Raw genomic sequence first — 21,098 nt, 5'->3', positions numbered from 1 at the left:
TGAATTATACATTAAACCTAAACCTTAGGCAAAAAATTGTGATAAAAATTAGAAGAAATTGAATCAATACATAAAAGTTACATACATGTAACTAATGAAAACTGACAATATTTAACAACAGCATACTATGTTGAACATTATAAACTTTATTTTGAAAATAAACTAAATTTTAAGAATGGATTCAAATATGGAGAAGGATTGTGCAGTTCTAATATATTAATCGGTGGAGAATTCCAGAGTACAGGGACAGATAGGGAAATGCTCTTTGACCATATGCACTTGTATTTGTGGAGGGAACAGTGAGAAGATGTTTTGAGGATGATTTAAGGTTGCGTCTTGGTTTATATACGGTCTACGAGTTCTGATATATACTTTTCTTGGAATTTTTTATTGGGTAATAAAAAGTTCACAGATAGATAAAAAGATCATGCGCAGTGGTATTTTCTTTTGAAAAGGATGATTGCAGGAATATGTTCAATATTGGAGGAAGCAAGATCGTGAGCGAACGAATCAAACGAATATAAGCCTGAGCTGTTTGGAAACAAGACTGTTTTTTTTTAATTAATGTGAATTTCGAGGAAATTATTAATAAGAAATCAATAAGCAAGAAAAATAATAAAAAGAAGAATTATGTCAATAAGAGAATAAATGAATCGGGAAGGAGGATTCATTCCATTTTCTCCATGAAAAATTCTCATGTGGCGTCCCAACCCATAATGGGTTGAAGTATATTTTACTTCTTGTAAATGTTTGATTTGATCTACTATTTAGATTATTGTGTTGAGGCCTAAAAAATATCGTGTCTCACTTATGGGCTCAAAATGTATATTTTACTTATGATTTATTTTTTTAAGCTGATTTTTTTTCGTTTGATTTTTTAACGATAAAGAAATATCCTATACATTTTATACATTCATATCTACCAAAGATATAACCTAAACACAATATACATGTATTGAATCTATCTTTACATATCTATCGGCCTGCTCAGTAACGTAATTCAGAAGCTCGACTTGATTGATTTTTATTCTATCTCTCCTTTCCTTCTGGTTTTGAATGAGTTTGTCTGTTTTATTATTTTAAAATGGCTGAATGGATCGAATAAATAACAATTCGATGCTCTGAAGAGAAAAAAACCCTTAGATACAACATTGATTGAAACTTTATATACATTTCTTCGCAAAATATTATTTCCTTGACTCTTTGATGAATGTTGCTGTAACAACAAGACATCATCACTTCCCTGTGTAATATTTCATCGGTATATGATCGGAAAGATTACGCGAAATGGAGGAAAGTGGGCTGTCTTTTTCAATATCCGTTATTCTTTTACCTCATGATCTACAATGAATGCTATACTGACTACTTTAAAGATAGGGTGGGTTTTCTCTTCATTTAAAATATAATATGGCAGTTAATCTAATAGGAAAATATACATATACATCTCCCTATGTGTTGTAATTATGCCATAAAGGTAGGCTATTATACACTAATATAGATTCACTGGGACGGTTTCTTTCATTATGTTCAGTATGATATCATTAATTTGAATTAATTGTTGATGAAGAGGTTTTTGGTTGATATCATTGTATGAATGAGATCGTGATATGGGTAATAAATGGAAAAATAAAAGACTTTTGAACCAATCCGTGTTAGTCATTATCCTATTCATACGGTAGATTGAATCAGACATATATATTTATATTAGAAAAACCCTACGAGTGTGCTTGTTACTGCCAACTTTTCGTAACATCGATGGATGTACATTAGAGAACATAGAATGGTTCTCACGCTGACATGACTGATGAGTTGATAACATGTATGAATAATTAAAATCAATTAAATATGTCACTATAATTGGTAAAAACCAATCATTTTTCTTAAATGGAATTCTATTGTTTCCTTTGTTTGTTGAAGAGCATTTATTTTTAATGAATATAATGAATATTGAGTATATAGCTAGAACATGTCTAAAGATGTAATGTTGGAAACTAAATACTTTTTATTTGTTTTTATATGTTTATCTTTCCGTAAAAAAATCATATTCTGCATGTAAAATATTTAACATCCTCTCTTAGCATTTTCTTGTTTGAAAAAAGGAAAGATAATTTTGTCACCTATTTTAGAAAATTAATGATTGTAAATTAAGAAAGCGACAAAGATTATTTTTCTTAAAAAATATTAGCCCATTTTTTCGTGTCAGACAAATTAGAAATAAGACAAGTTAGAAACGAGTAGTTATTTTTATTCTGGATTCCAACAAAAATATTTTCATGTAAACTTGTTTAAAAAATGCACTAAATGCAATTTTGCTTCATCATTCTAACCAAAAACTATTCTATTACATAAACAATAATAGTAATTACCTGGAATAGTAAAATACGCTTTTGGAGTATACATGTATAATACCAAAGCTAAAGGCGGCTATAAAGTTTTTGTTGTCTTTAAAACTTAAACACTCCATCCGGTAAATCTTGCATTTATAAGAAAGCAAAATTTCTATCGCATAACTCTCTTTATATTTTATATCTGATCATTGACAGATTGATAAAGTTGGGAGGAAACACATTTCAAGCGATGACGACAATTGAGAGACTACCGGGGTTCCGCTGACATGAAAACCAGAAACGTGTAATTAGTCTTAATGTGTCCAGTCGTGCGCAGAATGTAATGGCTGTCCGATAACAGCTAATTTCATCGTATGAAAGAAATCGCCGTCGAATGAAGGGGAAAATCAATTTTAACAGTCATTACCATGGGCCGAACTCCATCATATATATTTCATTGACAGACAAAAAAATTGTTATTTGCATTGTTATGCCGACGGTAGAGGACGTGCTAAATCTGGCGTACCGGAATACCGTATGTAGTAGACGATGTATGAATACACTTGCGTAGCTTTCCACGAATCAGATAGATGTTAGTACTCACGCTAGACAAAGTTTCATTTCCTATAGGATAATTATCATTTTTTGTTGATGAGTATTGTCAATTTAAACAGATCGAGTCTCGTTTGGTTGAAAACCCCACACTGGATCTATCTCAGAACCAGGATTGTACGTCATTTTCATCACTCACTACGTGGAAGTAAGAGATAGTATCCAGTAATTATATTGTCAGACGATTTTCATTGAAGAGGAAATGTCGATATAAGGAAGCGTCAAGCACAAATGAATTAGAAACTTTTTGGGGATCACGTCAACACTAATCGTTAACTTTTATATTTTGTTCTCCATATTGAAACAGAATATTTTCGGACAGCAGAGTTTGGATTAAATATCAACTAAACAGTACACTTCTCGCAATAATTTATGCATAAATTGACTGAAAGTAAGACAGTAATGGCTCAGAAAGGGACATCAACGAGTTACCAATCTTATCTTACAGTGGTCTTTTTATTGATGCTGATTGCAGACCAATGTAGGTGTAACATTCTAGATGACATGGATATGACAAGATACAACCAACAATATAAGAGAGGAGGCAGAATAGGTATGTATATTCGAATATCAAGATGCTTCAGTTGGCTGAACCAACGTTTCGTGCACAAAATGATTTAAAGACTATAATCATTTTTGACCGTTTTTTTACCCCAGTTAGGCAATGTATTGTAATTTATAAAGGTATTTGTAGGTTATTTACAGTTGCAATTAAATACGTTAACGAACATGGAAATCAGGATAAAATGGTATGTAACCAGTAAACCCCAGGATTTGAATACTAATTAAACATAATTCGCTGATATTTCATAAATATATATACTATAAAAAGTGATCCTTGATGATCAAGCTAAGTATAGACCGTTGGATATTTAGCCTGTAGCATATAAGTCTCATTTAAATTAGTATGTAAATGGAGCTCTCGCTAATGTAGGATTTTAGTGCAACCTATACTTGTATATTACCTGAGGATGTATTCATGTAGCAACATCATTTCAATCGCTAATGGAGTTACCATCCATCCATACTATGCATATCTACCAGTTGTTTGGATCCTCCGGTCCGTATTCTGAAGTCAGGTTTAACTTAGACCACGGTCTATGTCGGTGCTAAAATTATGGAGAGCCAAAAATTCTGTTTTTATTGTATATTTCTTTTGTTTATTATTTTGTTTCCTTTTGTTTTTATAATGAACAAAAATACTTCAGTTATCATTCCCAGACAGTTATGAACATTTTGGATGTTGTATAAGTTAATAAATTGGGCTGTTAGGGTTTTTTGCCCCAATTGGCTCTTCATACTTAAACCACAACTTTAACCCTATCCAGGCCGGGAAGGGGGGTCCGAAATTACGCAACATTACGTAAGTGCATGTCAGATCAAAAATTGCTCAAAAAACGTACAAAGTCAATGCAAATTGTCTTTTCGACCAAAAATCATAAATGTATGATTATTTTTAGTTTTGCTGGTCTAAATGTATTTATTTTAGGCCATTAATATGATTTCAGAAGAGTCCCCAACAAATTTCATTGAAAAAACATTGAAAAACAAAAGGTAAAAAAACAAGGAAATACATAAGAAATTGCAAAACACAACAAAATTCATAAAAAGTTGATCTGATGTCGCAATTTTTTTCATGTACACTTGCTAGGAACACCCAAAGAGTTTTTATACCAAAAATTGGAACATTTGGAACTTTATTTAGGGAGTTAGAGGGAAAAGTATGATTTGCATAACGACTACGCATATATTAGCATAATCGTTTAATACCAAATTGCATGAAATAAATTATGACACAGTTTTGTAGATTATGTCCAAGACATCCTGCGTGCCAATTTTCGGCGCGATCGCGCAGCCAACGACCGAGATCTCAAGGGGGGGGGGGGGGCGGCCATATGAACTCCCAAAATACCCCGGCCTAGATAGGGATTAAACCAGGCTTTGATTTCAACCTGAGTTCAGAATTCGGGCCTCCATGTATATAAGTCCATGACGGACGCCCGACACCTTGTTACATAATTATGAAGCCCTAATTTCTCGAATCCCTCTGTGTTAGCACTTGACTGTCCTTCTCTCCTCCTCTCATTCCCTTCATCACTCCATTCTGTCTCCATTCGATCCTGTTTCACCTCACTACTTGGTTTCTTTTCCCTTCCTCCGTTTTATTTCCATTTTCTAACCATTACTTCATCTTCTCAATTTTCTCCTTCCTCCCTCTTCCCCTCCATTCTTCATTGCAATTTCCCTTTTATTCTTATTCTAACTCTCCTACCTACTCTCTTTTTACACATATGGATTATAATTTATATGGAAAATGTCCAAAGGGCTCGTACCTCGACCTGTAAACTAATTATCCATTCTTTTTTCTGCATAAGTTGAGAAGGAATGCATTTTTAAATTAATCTTAATCATGTTGATATTTGTATTCACTCCTCTGAGTTAGACCTCTCCCTTTCTGAAAGTAATGAGAAAGGGTTAATGATATCTTGTACACTTTAGGTGCAGCTTTACATTTGAATAGGGTGTTAAAACTGCCATGCATTTCGTGTTCTAAAATAATGACTACATCATAAGGTGTTAAATTTACTAAGTTGAACATAACATAAGACAGTGTTCAAATAACATCCACAGGATTTGTGCAAATGGGCTTCAACATAACACCAGGGAAAATGACGAATGTGGTCACCTATATGAACACCAGTTGAAACCACAGATTTTATTTGCTCTAAAGCTGTAGCATTTATGGCCACAATTTACAAACGCAGTGTTGCCACAGTGTGTTCCGTATAGTTGTCATATGTGTAAATTGAGTGATCACAAAGTTGCCACAGTGCAGGAATTTAGATCATATAGTTAACCACATAATTACCCACATAGTTGGCATTCCGAACACAGAGTGGCACACAAGTCAAGTCATATACCACAGTGTGGTATGCATTAAACTATGTGTAAACCATGTATTCATTGTGTAGTCCACAGTGTGTTCACATAGTTGACCGTTGGAATTTTTGTGTTAACCATGTGGTCATAGTGTTGTGACAGTGTACGACTTCAAATCACATAGTTAATCACATAATTACCCATATAGTTGGCATTTCAAACACAGAGTTACACATATACCACAGTGTGGTGTATAGAAAATTATGTGTAAATCATATGTTCACAGTGAATTGTCACTGTCTGAAATTTCAGTGTTTTCCACATAATTTCCACATAGTTGGTATACTGAACACATAACGGTGCATTTTTAACAATGTGTAAGCTCCCTGTGTTCATAGTGTTGTCACACTGCGAGAGTTTAGACCGTTCATTTACTACATAATCATCTCCACAGACTTAGCATACTAAAATAAACTTCGTATACTTACTATACGGTGTAATGCTGAACTGTGTGTAAACCTTGCGTGTGTTCATAGTGTTATCCAAAGGTGTTATCACACTGTTTGGTTTCAAATCATTCATTAATTTATCACATCACTATGACGTCATGCATTCAATTTAATTTATTTATTGATTTCACTCGATAAAAATAACATTATATAAGGTTACATATAGCAAGAAAGAACAATACAAAGAAACGAAAATGACAATCCAGTAAAATGATGTATAGAACAGGCTTCGAGTGTGGACGGGCGTAAAAGATATGTTGGTTCTTAGAAGTTTCTGCCCAATAAAGTTAGAAAAAGAAGGGATACAAAATAGAACATACAAGGACAAAAACATACAAGGGAGAAACAAACATTAACAAACTGAAAATGAAGTATTTGTCTTTCTAGAAAAATGGTAGAAAAGGGGTAAAGGGCTAGCATAATATGTGGAGGGTCACAGAAAATTGACAGTTGAAATTAGTGAGAATAAGAGTACGAGAAGGGCAAACATAGAAATTATAATCAGTGACTTAGTTTTTAAAATGTATTTATCAGTCTACAAGGAGCAAACTTGAATGAACACGTTAATATGAAGTGAAGTTAAAAATCGAGTAAATGTTTAGTTCTATCTGAATGACCAGATTAAATTTACCGAGCAATCACATTTTCAGAATATTCATCAAACGTTTTCTTTATGGTGACTATTATTATTGTTGTTATTTTGTTTACATCATTGTCATTACTATCATAATCTTTTATTCTAATATGTTAACTATCATCAGGTCTACTTTTTAAAAATTTATTTATTTGAACAAACCTCCTTTGTATCGGAGGTATTGACAAATCATGATGCGTTCATGCTGATAAAAAATTATGCAAGCAACACAAGCATTAAAAAGCAATAAAAGAAAACCGCATAAAAGCATTAAACTCTTTACACCACAAAACTATTGTGTTTGATAAACATGATAATTAATACTCATTATCATCAACTTTAACGTGTATTTGCCAAATCAGCAATCAGGTGACTCCAAGTATAAGCCTTACTCGATATGCACAGAACTAATGCGATATACCGATGCTTGCGAGCCATATTTAATTCGTGCATTAAAACCAAAACGGTTAAGCCTCTATTGGAGTCGACTCTGCAGACTCTTCAGTTTTCAATAAGGCTTATTCAGTCAGACTACACCCCATGCATGAAACAAAATAAAGCGTAATTTTGAACCCGCACACTAAGCAGTTCGACTGGTGTGGCGGAATTGGTAGGATCATGCGCTAATGTTAAGGTTATTCTATTTTGCTGGCAGAGGTTCGACACTCGCCTCGTTCCATCGAAACAAGATTATTTTTTGAGATTATGAATTGAGGCAGGGTTATGGTAACCATGTGGTAAATACAGGGTTGCCACACGCCCCCAAATCATATAGTAACCACATAGTGATAAAACCATGTGGTAAATTTTGTTACCACACGTCCCCAAAACATATATTGCACATATGTGTCACACACTGTGGTACACATTGTGTTGAATAGTGTGGTTATAGTGCGATCTTTCCATAAGGGTTTGTTATCTATTTAAAATTTATGTAACTTGGTTCAATTGTATTGCATGTGTGTGAACAAGTAGTTTTTATTTGTTGCTTATATTTAGTAGAAATGTGAACATTTCAACGAAAGGAAAGTAATTTTGATTATGCTGTGCATGTATGTTTAATTGAAGTCATTGATGTCAATGACCCGCAATACGGGATAATTAAGATTCCTTCTAAATAGATGAATAATATACTTATCATTCAATGCATGAAACTTCGATCTAATATTCTTGATGACATAATTAGGCTGTTATCATCTCTTTGTTATGATATCAATGAATCATGAATGAGTTACAAATTGAATCATTATAGTGTCTTGAATTATTTAGTGTTCCATTTTGGAAGATTATTACAGATATTATAAACAAAATACACAATTTAAAGCCTGACAATTCAAAAAGACATTGATTTGTGGGTGATCGACGGTGATTATTTCGGAATGGGTATGTTTATGTCTGTAAATGAAGACGTGATGATTATGAAACTGACAATGCAATTCGTGATCGGATGACTTTTTTTTTTAGACAAGACAAACTATAAACGAGACACTCGGTGAATAGAAGAAAAAGGAGAGAGAGAGAGAAAGAGGGGGACAGAAAATGTATGTAAGGGTATGTGTGCGTGTGTGTGTGTGCGAAAGTGCGAGAGAGAGAGAGGGGGGGGGTCATGGGGAATTGGTAAGGGAAGTGGGATGGACAACGGATTTTGAAGGAAATCAATCAGAGCATCATAAATCCTGTCTTATTCTGAAATCATTTTTATTTGTACCTTCACTTTTAGAATGCAGATCGTGTGCCACACTCTCCTGCATTCGGACATGTGCTTGTAAGTATCTTATTTCAAAGCAATAATCTTGTACGGCTGTATTAAATTTAAGAAATTTAATTTTCATCAATGTCTACTTTTGTACCTGCCAATATTTTACCATGTATAAAGAGAGTTATAGATTTCCTATATAACCATTGAAAACTTTGTTCACAGGCAGTGCAATCATGATGAATATTTGTGCCACACTATATGACATATTTGAATTTGTTATGACATTTCTCAAATTATGCAGACCTAGCTTTCCAGAGTTCTTAATGATAATGGGATTTCTATGACATTCAGCAACAGAGGTAATCTTCTTTCGGCAGTTTTCGGAAAAGTTCGGAGGCGCGTTCGAGTCGCTTCGCTAGTTTCATCTTGATAACGTAAAAGCAAAGCGATCGAAATCGCCCTCGAAATTTTACCATACATCAACTCATAGAGAATAAGAAGTCAAGCTCTGTTTCTTCTTGTCGGAGACGGAATATATCAGTGGTTTTCACATTGATATAGTTTAGGCAGGGTGAAGGTTATACCTACAATTTTGAATTACTTACAAGATGAAGAACATCGATGTAGACTAATCTTTTTATTTTCAAGGATCTTTTTTTAACTATGTCCTTGCGTTTGAATCAAGTGAATGCTCAAATATCAATCACATAAGCTATAATCTGAGCATTTGCAGATACAGTCATTTTATTTCGACTAAAATTTGAATTCCACTGATGAAACACACGGAGGGTGGTCTGACATACCTATACATACTTGCAGATGCCTATATAGCTGAGACTTGCATGTAGAAATAGAAATGCCTCCTGGAGCAGTTAATTATTATCCATGATACCCAGTCGAGGAAATCACTTTAGTTTTTTACTTTTCGATGATCTCTCAAGTTAACATTTATCAGTTATCGGAAGTATGCACAAAATTGAATTTATTGCATTATTTACTATATGAGATTGAAATTCGTTTTTTTGGTGTACTGCATGCAGTGCTATAGAAACATTGTATTATGCACTTGTTATAATGATAATAATGATAATAATCATAATGATGATGAAAATAATAATAATAGTGATTATTATTATTGTTATCATTATTATCATTCATAATTCTATCATTATTTTTATCTTACCCGTAAGTGCATTGAACGTTCAAAATATTATTCTAATTTATATCCATGTGCGTTTTTATTGGAAATAAACACAAACAACTCTGAAATCAAAACACGAAGCGCTTTGGCTTGTATTCCTGATTTCAACCATATCAATTCAGTCGATATGTGTTATATCTAAAGAAATGTCCTCCCTTTGATTTCGATAACCAGGTTTTTCTGATATGGAATATAATGTAAGTAAAATCACATTTTAAACATAAGTTCAGGAGAGATTCGAATTGCCTCGGAAATGATTGCTTGTCTCATCATTGCAATTCGCTCGGCCACACTCCATTCTGGGTTAAAAAAAAGATGACCGGAGTAATTCCACCAAAAAGGGGGCAAGATCTGACCCACAAAATAAATAGTCAGACTGGGGTTTATTGTGGGTCATTTTGTGCGCGGAGTATGGGAATGGCAGAGTAATTTCCGGATCAAATCTGACCCGTTTACCACAGTGTATGAAAACGAAATGGCTGCTATGCTAACCGACCAAGATTAGAATATCAAAATTTTGGCTTCGATGTGTACAATTTTGAAATAATTCCCACTTATATCACACTAAAGTTTTTACGAAGTTCACATAACATATCTTGTTTGTACAATTTTAAAGCATCAAAATTTCTTTTTAAAAAGCTATGTTAGTAAATAATTTCATATACTGTAATAATCCAACATGCAATCACAACGTAGTTACCATGACATTATGAACAGATTTTAGAGCATACGATAGCTAGTAACAAAATAATTTTACAGATTGTAACCTTGGCAACAAGGAGTAGTGTATGGATTCATATCCTTTCCGTTTGATGCTTCCATAATTGTTGATACGAATCGCATTAGGATTAAAGACGTGAATCTCAATTTTTTTGACGAATTCAGTAATAATGACAAGTATTAATTGCATTTTCTTTCTTTCATTTTCTGCTAGTGGGAAAGCGATCCTTCAGTCTGGAACCAGAAGATCATGAAGCAGTGTCAAAAGATAATGTAAATATGAATATATTGATTTGTGGAACTAAGACGCCGTCATTGTTCTTGGAATATAAACACCATAATATATTCGACATAGGGAAAGTAACGTTAAAAGAAATATAGCCATTATTTCCTTTTAAGTCATGTCAGCAAAAATCTAGTAGACACAAATAAACTTTGTACTTCCATACAAATACTTATGTTCATATTTTGATTAGAAAAGGATTTAAGTTGTTATGAAAGAGAAACATTTAAGTCGTAACTAAAATCAAAGTTTTTCATAGCTATCCTCCCTGCGAGGCCGAAAATATCTTTGCCGGGAATCGAGGCTCTAGGATGGCTAGGAGGGAATTGAAGACTTACTATTATGTAAGCCTACTCATTTCACATCTAACATAGATGGAATTTGCAAGAAACTTGAAATCAAGCGTTTTTATTTGGGTAACCACGTTTGCACGCTATGAACCCACTGTACTATTGGTATAGGTGGAAACCCCGACGAAGTGGTCCAGCTGCACTCCCCCAATCAGCATGGGTAATATCGGGAGGAGAGACGTGCGGGTCATAGTGAGTAAGTAAATTTAGTAAATTATCAAAGTGACTTGAAGAACGATTTTTTACCACACGTTTTCATGGTCTGATTAAATAAAAACTCTGAAGAATACTGACGAAGAAAATCGGGAAAAGAGAACCCATCGACAATGTTTTTCAAGATATCGAAACACCTTTTTATTATTATTTTTTATCTTTATTCTTGTATTTTAGTATATTCCTGTAGTGAGCAGCCAAACATGCCTCCTAGATTCCTTCTTTGAATTGCTGTCAGAAGAAGGCAAAGATCGAATTATTCAGGTAAGAATAACGATAAGGAAAGAAAGAAGGAGTGACAGACAGGGTGTGTGTGGGAGTGGGTGTATGTAAGGGTGTGTATGTATGTGGAGAGGGAGAGAGTGTGAAGGAGAGAGAGAGGGGGAGAGAGAGGGGGAGGGGGAGAGGAAAGAACCAATGGTTGATTAGGACATGAAGAATTGTAATGAAAAATACAAATAAAGTCTTAAATGACTCTGATTTAAAAATATATATATAAATTAGATCTGACCTGATGCAGGCCTAAATGTTTTGCTGTATACTTTTTATAATACTTCAGACAAACGACTAATTACGCTATGCAGACCTAGATGCCACGAATGAAAACATTAAGCCACATGTATAGGAAATCATTCAAAGCTTATACACCTCATTTTAGGGAATCCTGACGTATATGAAATCAAATTGATTCAATAAGAAAGCGAGTACTTTATAGGTAAAAAAATGGAATGATGATCTGCAGAAAATAGACAATGATAAAAAAAGAGAAGACAAAGTTCATAAATTCGCGTGAACTTTGATATTTTAAAAAAATTATTGACAAAGCGGTCTGACGTTATCTTTTCTAAATATACTGCTCATTTGAATAATAAGATGACGCATAGATCTATTCTTCTTTAAAATGTTAACTCTTATAGAATATTGGACTCACATATTCTGGGAATGCATGATCAACAAAAGCATCAAGGTTACAAAACAATTATTCCTTATAGAAAAAGATTTTGAATTTTTCTCATTCAACCACATTAGACACAACGCAAACTAGCATTTGACATTCGATGAAAAAGAAAAGAAGTTATAATTAGTACTATATTATGTATGTATGTACGTATGTATGTATGTATGTATGTGTGTACGTACGCGTGTATGTATGTATGTATATATACATGTATATACATGTATATATACAGTGCGTACTCCCAGAAAAGGAAACCGTGATTCTGTGTCATTTTACCTATCATGATGATAAATTTGCTTCATGAAAATGTACATGAATTGAAAGATTTACTTCTCTTCTTTCATCTTGGGTTAATCTCAACGTTCATAATGCACGCTCGACTGAATTAGAAAAATGGAAGCTTGTGTAACCAAAGTTTATTTACGATTTTGAGTGAGTTTTTCTGGCTTCTATATACTGCTATTATATCTATTCGGCAAACAGATTTATAACTTGAATATCCATATTTTTTCCTCTTCCATTTGAAACCTTATACGTTAAATATGAAATAGGCATGGTCAAGAAAAAGTCGCATTAAAACATGCTTAATTTCTACCAATTCGAAGAAAAGGAAGCATTTCGTTTTTCCAACAAAGCAGCAGACAATAGGCTAACCGTGCTAACGGTGAATCTTGTTCAGGTGAAGGATTAAAGCCCTTTTTGTTGCGGGCTATAGAGTCTATAATTATGGGAATTCAATGTTACAATTTAATAATCTTTATATCAACTTCTCTCGTTTCACTCGTCTTTACATTTCACAGGGTATTTCACAGGGGACGCGGAATATGTTTGAAGGGGCAGTGCCAAACAGACAAGGGGCATATCATGTTTTCCATGTGTAGGGGAGAAAGCATTTTTTTGCTCAGAAGGTTGTTTTTATTTTAAGTGGGTCACCCCCTCCCAACATTCTGCTGCCCCTGCCTTTTTTAATCAAAAATAATTTCAAGCAATTTTAAATAAGGAATTCAAACATGATTACCATTCAAGCTAACCACAATATCACACTGACCGCGAATATACCGGTAGTACATTGCCGCTTTGATGAAAATACTTTTTTTAATGATTCGTCTATTAGCTAGAAATTAATCATGTTTTTATGCAACTTTTTATCGACCATACGTCAATTATATTGGCGACATCCCGATAGTCCATGGGTCCGTTAGTCCGCGGGTCCGATAGTCCTATTCTATCTTGCCAAGTCGATATGTCGACATGGCGAGATATAAACTGTTAAGTCTCGGCGAGAATCAAGATTTCTCGCCATACTGACATATAACTTGTTATAAGTCCACTTAGCAAGATGAAAATATCTCGCCATGTTGACATATAACTTTTTATAAGTGGACTTGGCAAGATAATACTCTCGCCATATCAACATGCAATTTTTCAAAAGTCGGCTCGGCAAGATAACGTATCTCTTGATGTCGTCAAGTCGATGGCATTTTAAAGGCTTCGTACTAGAGGTAATTGACGTAAAGAGGGTAAATCTTCCGGGGGGGGAGGGAACATTCCCCTTCGATGAAAATATGGAGATAATATTTTCCTTGAAGTGTAGTTGTCAGGGGCGATTTTCCTTTGGGTTATCGTTATAGAACCCCATAGACTCGTATCATTTGACCTTTTTACCTCCCGATGACATAAAATTTTGATATCACCATATCCTGATCATAATTTTACACACACCGAGGACTATCGGACCCGCGGACTAACGAATCGCAGAGTATCGGACCGCGGACTATCGGGCTTTAACCATTATATTTTATGCACATGGTCTCAAATAAAAGATGAAAGATGGATATCTAAGTTACAAACTTGCTCGAGCAAATAGCAATTTACTAGTACCACTTTCCATTGTTTTAACTCGGGTGTGTGTGCGTGTGTGTTGTGTGTGTATAATAATAATAATTATAATAGTATTAATAGTAGCCATTTATATAGCGCCATTTATCGATAAATAATCTATTCCGAGGCGCATTACTTATTATTATTATTACCCCGAATTTAGCTCGAGCTGCCTTTTAGCGCTCAGTCCACTCAAGGAATTAATGCCGGGTACCCATTTACGTCTGCTGAAGGATATTACACCATGGCTGGAATATACACACACATATATATATATTTTGTAAATACAAATACCCCGGTCAGTCGCATAACACTTTGTCGGGCACTACAAATTTGACATTTTTTTAAAACCTTTCCACATCTTATGTTTGAAAATTTTATTCTAATTTCATGTAAAATGACGACCTTCAGATTTCCAACTGAAAATTTTACAAAACAAACAATAGTTTTCTGTTCAATCAAAATTAAGTAAAATCAAATATGTTTAGTCCCGAAACAAAGGAAACAAACTTGAGGCTAATTATGATCACCCTTTATATTTATGGAAAATGTTCGCATTTGCTTGGAATCGCCCATATACTAAACAAAAGAAGAGACCTTCACAATGATAGGTCATTCTTCTAATGTAATTGTGATTGTATATGTTATGATAAATCATCGATAATTTTCAGTTTAGTTTTTGTTTACTTAGGGTCAATGAATTTTGGCCATATCGGAGGTAGTTTAAAAATTGTCATCACAACTTTGAAATTTTATGGATCTGGTTCATGAAACTTGGGTGTAAGAGCAATCAAGTATCTTTGAACATCCTGTGCTAGTTTCAGTTCACATTACCAAGGTCAAAGGCCGTTTATTGTTCACAATCTTTGATAATGTCGGGGGTATTTGGGGAATAATTTTAAAAGTCTATGGAGCTACTTCATGAAACTTGGACATAAGATCAGCCATGTATATGTGTGCATTTCAGGAACATGGCCAAGATCAAAGGTCATTAAACCGGCAATGTACTCTGGCCGTGTTGGGAGTATGTGTTGAATTGGCCTCATTACTAATGAAGTTTATGGATCAAGCTCATGAAACATCAACATAAGGGTAAACAAGTATGAATGATTGTTTTGCACATGTCTTTGGTCAAATGATCTCATTTTGGTCAATGGACATAATATTTTATTATCATATTGGTGTTTTCTTTTGTGAATAATTATTCATTAGCTGTTTCAAAGGAAGCACTGCTGTTATATCGAATTGCGTAATGCAGGCGAGACTGCCAGACGCGTTCCACTTGTTTTGTATGGGATGCACTGTTTGAATGTGTTATTATATCTGATGTTTTTATCAAATCAATTTATGTTTAAACAGTTTGAATTTGGCAAAAAAAATTAAAATGACATAATAGGGGAGAAGAAAATGCTTTTGAAATTAAATTTGCAAGTTTAAGAAATTAATCAATCGAATTAACTTCATTAACAAAATAACATGCAGGGATTGATTTCAATTACAAAAGTAAATAACTTTGTATTGGTTTCATGATTTTATATTTTTCGACCATCAAAGTGAAATGACAATGGTAAACTTAAATTCAACACTTTATTGGTCGAGGTAGGCTTCTTGGTTAAATAGATAAACAAATGAAACTGAAATAAATCTATATTACTCATTTTTATCGATTCTTCTTACCTTTCTCTTTCTTTTGATGTAATCTTCACAGGCTTTCCTGGAAGCTGAATGACAGGCTTTTGGTGTTTGGTGTCATGATAGACAGTTTGTCCTATCGACGGACCATCATCATTCCAAGACACATTTTGATCGCTAAAATAACTCTATGAATACTCCAGGGTAGACCTTCAAATAGTCACTTCTTCATCAGCGCAACTTATGATAAAAGAATACAGCGTTGATCGTTCTTTCTTAATGTTATTATTTCTAGATGTATAGCTTTTATACAAAGAGATTTTGTAACATTTTCGATGAAATCACACTTTTGAGTATTATGTAATACTTCGACCTTGAAGATATTAACATTAATCAAACCAACTTTGGACATCATTGCTTAACTTTCTTTATTGTATCTCATCATGGAAAGATATACAATCTACATTTTGAAGCATATGTCTACTTTAGAAAGCCTATCAACATTAAGCAATTTGGGTTTTTAAAATTATCAAACGTTGTAACACTAGTTGAACAATGTTTAAGAATACGTGACATTGAATAAGGCGCAAACTATGGGTGTTCTAAGTGCACTGTGGTCTGTCTATGGTTTACACTTGGGATCAAAAGAAAAGAAAGAAAATACTTCGAAGGAGAAATGTCACAGCTAATGCAACTAATACTAATAATCATAACTGGTGTGCACTTCCAACTCACTGACCCACAACCATCTATTAAACAAGTAGTTTTTAGGGAGAGCCTTGAATGGATTCACATTATTCTAAAAGGAAATTTAAGGGACAATAGAAGAAAAAGCGCAGTCACCATACTTTGTAGAGGCTCGTTGTAGACGATGAACGGAGAGGTCTTGAGGAGGTACTAGAGCGTAGGGAAATGAGATCTGTAAGATATTTTGGGTATAGGCAATTGATAATTTTGTTGGAGAGAAGAAGAACTTTGAAAGAGATACGGTGATGTATGGGGAGCCAATGAAGAGAACGCAGAATTGGAGTTATGTGCTCGGATAGCCTAAAGGTGTTACTGTCCTAAATTTTGATCAGGGAGCATAAAAAAATCGTACAATATAATGCCAACAACTATTTTTTAATAGGGCAATATTTAGCAATCTCTTTGCAGACGCTTTTTAGAACGCAAATAATCTTTTGTCGAAAGCCCTTCATGACACAGCCTTTGTCAATCAAAAATTGGGAATCAAACCATCAATGTTGTCCTGGGGAGCGTTTCATGAAAGTTGTCAGCACTGACAAGTTGGCTTTCTCTGACAGTTACCATAGTAAAAGCAATCAAAACCAAGGATTTCACTGAAATTGTCAGCCCCGACAATTTAGTCAGTGCTGACAACTTTCATGAAACACCATCCTGGACTCGGGATAAACGACATATTTGCAGTTTGTGTCTGGTCCGAATCTTAAGACAACGTACTTACTTTCGACAATAACCTTTGGTCTGTACATTCTAATCTGATGGACATTTTCAATAGATTCTGAACGTTGCAGAAAACGTTTGCGCTGTTATCGGCAGCAGATACAGTCCCTTCTTCATTAATAATAAATAAATAACGATGATAATGATAATTTGTTTTTTCATCATTTACTCAAGTACTGCAATTTGACTATGCAGGGGGAATAATAACTATATAGTATTTGCTATTGATGGATAACATATCGGGGTCTTTTTGAAAATACCCCAATCATAATTTTAATTTTCATCGAAAATTGTTGATGTTGAGGATTCAATTGTTAAATTATAATGATTGAAATCGGATAATATGATATTGGTGCATATTTGAATACTTCTTGCCTCTTGCAGAACAATATGGTGATTAATCAAACTCTATTTCATGCTTTATGTCCACTAGGGATAGTATACGAGCAATTATCATTTTAAATTATGTAAAATATAAGAAGCAGGTGTTGAATTGCCTTCTGTTTGCTTTGGTACTCAGTGGAAATGAACATTAACCCAAAAATGCAAATATTACACCTGCAAAAGTTATAAATATCATCTTTTAATTACACCTGCAAAAGTTATAAATATCATCTTTTAACAGTAGTAATATATTAGATTTTCATGTTAAAGTATATTGAAGTGTACCATTTAACGAAATAATTTATTTTCACAAATCTCTTCAAAAATCGAAGCCAACAATCGATTTTGTTGTTCTTGTTGTTCATGATTCTGTTTGCATTAGTTGAAATAAGTAAATAGGTAGCCCTATGGTATTGAATAAAATAAAACAATCTCATTTCATTAATTTGTTTTATTTTATTGTTTTTGTCTTCCTCTGCATAATTTAGGACTTATATATACAAGGAAAATTACAATATCTAAACTGTTTCAAAATTCAATACAGCTATAGATGACAGAGTCTTGTCAAACAAACAATGCCCAGCGAAAACTTCGAACAGCACATGATTGCATTATTTGAAAACATTGATGATTTTTATTTTACATCGTAAAATTAATTGCAATGTTATCTTTTATAAATCATGCATCGAAAACGGGTTTTAAATAATATCTCTACATTCTAATCATCTCAAAAAGCTTGTAAAAGCTGTCTTAATCTAACCAAACTTACAAAGACAATAAAATTGTTGTGAGAAGTAACTACAAAAATAAACTTGTTTCATAAAGCAAGGATGATGTAAATAATTACGGTTTGGCTCCTACCATTTGATCCATATTTTTTTCTTCAGATGTCTTGCAGTATCTGTGACTTAGAAACGTTTTCATAATATTCGAATATACACGTGTAATAGTAAACGTAAAGAGTAACTTTCGGTTTACTATCTGTTAAGGTATTAATGGGCTAAATATTTGGTTCCAGACAAAATATAAGTGGCTAAAACCAAGAGGCGGAATAATGCTTTATGCACCTTTTTCTTATAGAATTAATCTTATAGTTTCATGTCATCCCTGATATCTAGGCCCAGTTACGATTGATCCGATCAAACTCAACTATATAGGAAATCCATCAATGGCACAATTTTTTCTGCAGGAGATTTGCACAATGACCTTAAGGCCTGGTCACACCGCCCGAGCGTTGTTGAAGCGGTCGTGGAGCGAAGAGAAAAAAAATCATCACCGCTCGCTAGCGTTCACCATTTTCGATTTCGATTGTTTTTATTTTTTTTCCGATTTTTTACCCAATTTTGTGAGCGAAATTCGACTCCCTCTCCCTACCGCTCCACGACCGCTCCAACAACGCTCGGGCGGTGTGACCACGCCTTTCGTAAACTAAGAGAAGTACACTGAAGGGCAGAGAAAACATGAGTTAACATCGTATAGTAAACATTTTGGACAAACATGATATTGACGTTGGTTCTATAGTAGTAGTTGATCGGTACAATCGTAAATCAGGTTCCGACAAATAGGCATTTACATGTGAGTGTGCGTGTGGGTGTTTGTTTGTTTTGTTTGGGGTACATGAAATTAGTTGTTATTAGTATAGGAGGAAACTAAAGTTTCCTTTTTTTGTTATTAGAAAATCAACAAGTGATCAAACCTTAACCTCTCTAAAGAATATTTTATACATGCACTCGATAACATGATATTTCTTCGACGACCCACAGACCCAACCGCAAAATAGTATAGGTGGCCTAGTGATTCACCTAAAAACTGCAAATCGCAATGCAATTGTTGACAATGCGTTATCAGCATTTCATTCAAGAAAACACAATTTCCATGTGTTTTAATTTGACAATGCATTCAACCCAGAATGTTCTTAAAAGAACGAAAAAAATATAAGACACATACAATTGGTAATAATTGTAACAATGCATTTTTACCTTAACAGTTGCCGAATATATAAAGATTTTCTAAGGACAATTGAACAAATAGTCTTATTTCAAATAGACTCTAGAATGAAATGAAACTGAATATCATATAACTTAGGAGTATATCTTTGATCTGCTTTCGATATTTTTTGTGTTTTAATTGCTACTCTTTACTAATGAAAGGGATCACTACAATCGGAGCTGAATTTTTGACTTTAGACGCATAGATTTGCATTTTCTGAAAGAGTATAAGAAAATCTCAAATATAAATGGCGGCTATTCATTTGTTTCCAGACTGTTTCACATAATCGTGTGTATAACATTATTGGAGACATTATAATTTTTGTAATTTTATAATTTTCCATTCTCTTATTATCAATATGAATTTATGTTTGCCACCACAAGCTTTAACTAGAAAATAGCGCTATAAAATTCGACCATTTTATTCATTTGATATATTTCCTCGTGTCAATGGGAAAATGTGCTCAATGGGGAAAATATGAATTCACACCTTCACCCTAATCAGCGTGTCATTCTCTCTATTAGTCCCTAGACGAAAACTCATTCTTATAGTGGTCAGCGACCAATCCGAAATTCATCGAAAGTTTCATTCGAATAAAATGGAATTCTGAATGTAACTTCAATCCAACTTTGGTCCCTGATCAGGGACGTTGATCCATTTTTCAGATTGGGGGGGGGGGGGCGAAATCATGAATCGACGTTCCAAATGCGCTCGATCGTACAAAACACCCACCCACACACCATCACACACACACACACTCACACATATATATATATATTATAAATTTGTTAGTATACTGACCTTAAAACAGGAAAATCGTACCTGTTTAGGATTGTTTATAGTAAGTCATGAGGAGGATACATGTCTCACTAAACACATAATGCGAGTTCCGATCGAGAACGAGCTGAAATCTCTTTATATTCTGACCTGAAAGCTTGATATTGCAAGCATTTTTGGTACCAATGATTAAGATTGGTATCTAAAAGAACAATTGATGCGAGCGCGAAGCGCGAGATGAAAATTTTGATATTTCGATCTGAAAAAATTACAGTTTGATGGACATTTGTGATTAAAAAAAAGAAGATATATATCAAATATGTTTTATCGTTACGGGTCCTTCGGTCGTCGGCTTTACCTTATTTGGTTTAGTACGACCCCACCTTCTACACCTCGCGCAAATCGGACTCTAAGCACGAAGTGTTGGGGCAAAAAGGACATGCTTTATAAAACGTTTTAATTTTCTTTTATCATTCCCGCCAATTCGACCCTAAACACGTAATTTTCCTAGCGAAATAGTTACCCTTTTTTCATTATTTTTGTGTTTTTGACACCGTACGTAACGTGCCCTATCGTGAAAAAAGA

General features: G+C 34.0%; 1 protein-coding gene and 1 long non-coding RNA gene across 2 annotated transcripts; one reads left to right on the top strand and one right to left on the bottom strand.

The window, feature by feature from the left end:
- Window positions 1–2,790: 2,790 nt before the first annotated feature.
- On the top strand, window positions 2,791–16,975 carry LOC121410244. The gene is made up of 5 exons (XM_041602184.1): window positions 2,791–3,492; window positions 8,683–8,727; window positions 10,797–10,855; window positions 11,606–11,692; window positions 15,976–16,975. The coding sequence occupies exons 1-5, from the start codon at window positions 3,312–3,314 to the stop codon at window positions 15,994–15,996; spliced, it is 393 nt and encodes a 130-aa protein (XP_041458118.1). The 5' UTR covers window positions 2,791–3,311; the 3' UTR covers window positions 15,997–16,975.
- Window positions 16,976–17,625: 650 nt separating this feature from the next.
- On the bottom strand, window positions 17,626–18,590 carry LOC121410243. Its single transcript, XR_005969300.1, has 2 exons — window positions 17,957–18,590; window positions 17,626–17,921 (listed from the first exon to the last, which is right to left on the bottom strand). It is a non-coding gene; the product is annotated as an uncharacterized LOC121410243 (long non-coding RNA).
- Between the last annotated feature and the right edge of the window lie 2,508 nt (window positions 18,591–21,098).

This window comes from Lytechinus variegatus, chromosome 3, assembly GCF_018143015.1.
Source record: "Lytechinus variegatus isolate NC3 chromosome 3, Lvar_3.0, whole genome shotgun sequence".
NCBI classification, from domain to species: domain Eukaryota; kingdom Metazoa; phylum Echinodermata; class Echinoidea; order Temnopleuroida; family Toxopneustidae; genus Lytechinus; species Lytechinus variegatus.
The sequence above is the reverse complement of the archived record's forward strand: the minus strand, read 5'-3'. Positions and strand labels throughout refer to the sequence as shown.